Source organism: Amphimedon queenslandica, unplaced genomic scaffold (assembly GCF_000090795.2).
Source record: "Amphimedon queenslandica unplaced genomic scaffold, v1.1 AMPQUscaffold_10645, whole genome shotgun sequence".
Lineage (NCBI taxonomy): Eukaryota > Metazoa > Porifera > Demospongiae > Haplosclerida > Niphatidae > Amphimedon > Amphimedon queenslandica.
The window spans coordinates 1-1,787 of record NW_003549100.1 but is presented as its reverse complement, the minus strand read 5'-3'; the positions used below and the strand labels follow the sequence as shown (position 1 = coordinate 1,787).

At 35.9% G+C, this 1,787-nt stretch overlaps 1 protein-coding gene across 1 annotated transcript in view; it reads left to right on the top strand.

The window, feature by feature from the left end:
- Positions 1-1,743, top strand: part of LOC109589990 (alpha-latrotoxin-Lh1a-like) — a gene marked incomplete at its 3' end in the record, with an annotated part of 2,109 nt that extends 366 nt beyond the window's left edge. The window contains exons 2-3 of the mRNA XM_020005955.1: positions 3-1,191; positions 1,279-1,743. Coding sequence (XP_019861514.1) covers positions 3-1,191; positions 1,279-1,743 — 1,654 coding nt within the window. The remainder of the gene's footprint in view (positions 1-2; positions 1,192-1,278) is intronic.
- Between the last annotated feature and the right edge of the window lie 44 nt (positions 1,744-1,787).

Here is a 1,787-nt window from a genome sequence, read left to right as displayed (position 1 = left end):
AGGGTCGGTTTGCAGTACATTATGCTGCTTTATCAGGTTCACCTACTCTACTCAGTTATACTGTATCTGAGTATAGGTTGAATGCCAGTCAACCAGACTACAAAGGTGTAGTACCATTAGCATTAGCTTGTATGTCAGGTAGTATCAATGCAGTAGAATGTATTATGAATACTACTGACATTGATATTAATATAACCTGTAATGAGGGTAGAACACCTCTTCATTATTCATGTCGTCATGGTAATGTTGATCTCAGTCAATATCTCATTGAAGTACAAGACAGTGACATTAACATAACAGATAATAAGAAATGGAATGCATTGACTCATAGTGCTGAGAATGGTAACATGAAGCTAGTCCAATACCTCATTAATAACCATCAATTGCCTCTCACATCATTTGCATTACTTCAAGCAGTGCGTAGTACTAAACTATCATTAATTAAATTATTAGTTAATGATTATAAACTAGATCCTCAAGTTAAAGCTGGTGACAGTATGCAAGCAGTTCATTGTGCAGCTCAAGTTGGTGCTATTGATGTCTTAGAGTATTTAGTAAAAGATTGTGGATGTGATTTGGATAAAGTAGGTGGAGCATACAAGAGGAATGTGTTTCATTATTCTACATTGAATGGTCATTTTTCATTTATTAAATATATAATTAATAATTATCCACAATATACTAGTCTATTACATTCTACTGATGATAATGATACTCTACCAATTCATGATGCCTGTATTAGTGGTGTAATACAACTAGTGACATTTCTAATTGATGTAATGAAATGTGATGTCACTACTGAAGATAAGCATGGCTACACTTGTGTCACATGGGCATGTACCTCTGGTAATCTTGATCTTTTAAAATTATTAATAAAACAATACAACCTTAATCCTAGAATATTCAGCAGTGCATCATCACCAGAAGTTGCAGTGGCATATAGACGTGTTCATATACTAGAATGGCTCAGACAAGAGTATCATATCAATGTAGCCTCATTTAAGAATGGTGTATTACCATTTTATGTTGCACAATACAACCGTTTGTATTGTTTAAAGCATTTATTAAACAATTATTCATTTGATATTAATGCCACTGATCCTACTGATGATACTCAATCTACACTCCTTCACATAGCATGTCAGGAAGGACATGTTGCTATAGTTCTCTACCTCACTAGTTTTCCTCAGTGTGACCTATCAGCTAAAACTTCAAATGGATCAACAGTTCTTCATTTATCATGTAAAAGTCGTTCTCTTCCTATACTCAAACATCTAGTGGAGGAGCATCAGTTGGATCTCACTATTAAAGATTACAATGGAATGGCTCCAGTTCATGTAGCCTGTGAAGAAGGATCATTGAGTATAGTCAAGTACATTATAGACCATTCACCATTATCTCTTGATATGACCGACTCTTTTGGACGTACTCCACTACTTATTGCAGCTTTCTCTAAAAACCTTCCGATCATTCGTTACCTCAACAGTAAAAACTGCAACATTTCTATACTGGACGATAAAGGGTTTACCGTAATGCACATATCGGCAAAGGGAGGGTCTTTGGATATATTGAGGTTTTTCATTGATGGTGGTTACTGTAATCCTGATATCACTGATGCTTCTGGTCGTACTCCACTTTATCTGTCAGCTCAAGAGGGTCACTTGGAAATAGTAGAATATCTATTGGATAGTCCAAGCTACAATAAACCACGTGTAGAATTAGTAGACATGCCAGATAGCAATGGTAACACAGCACTTCATGCAGCATGCAGCCAGGGTCATCCTGAT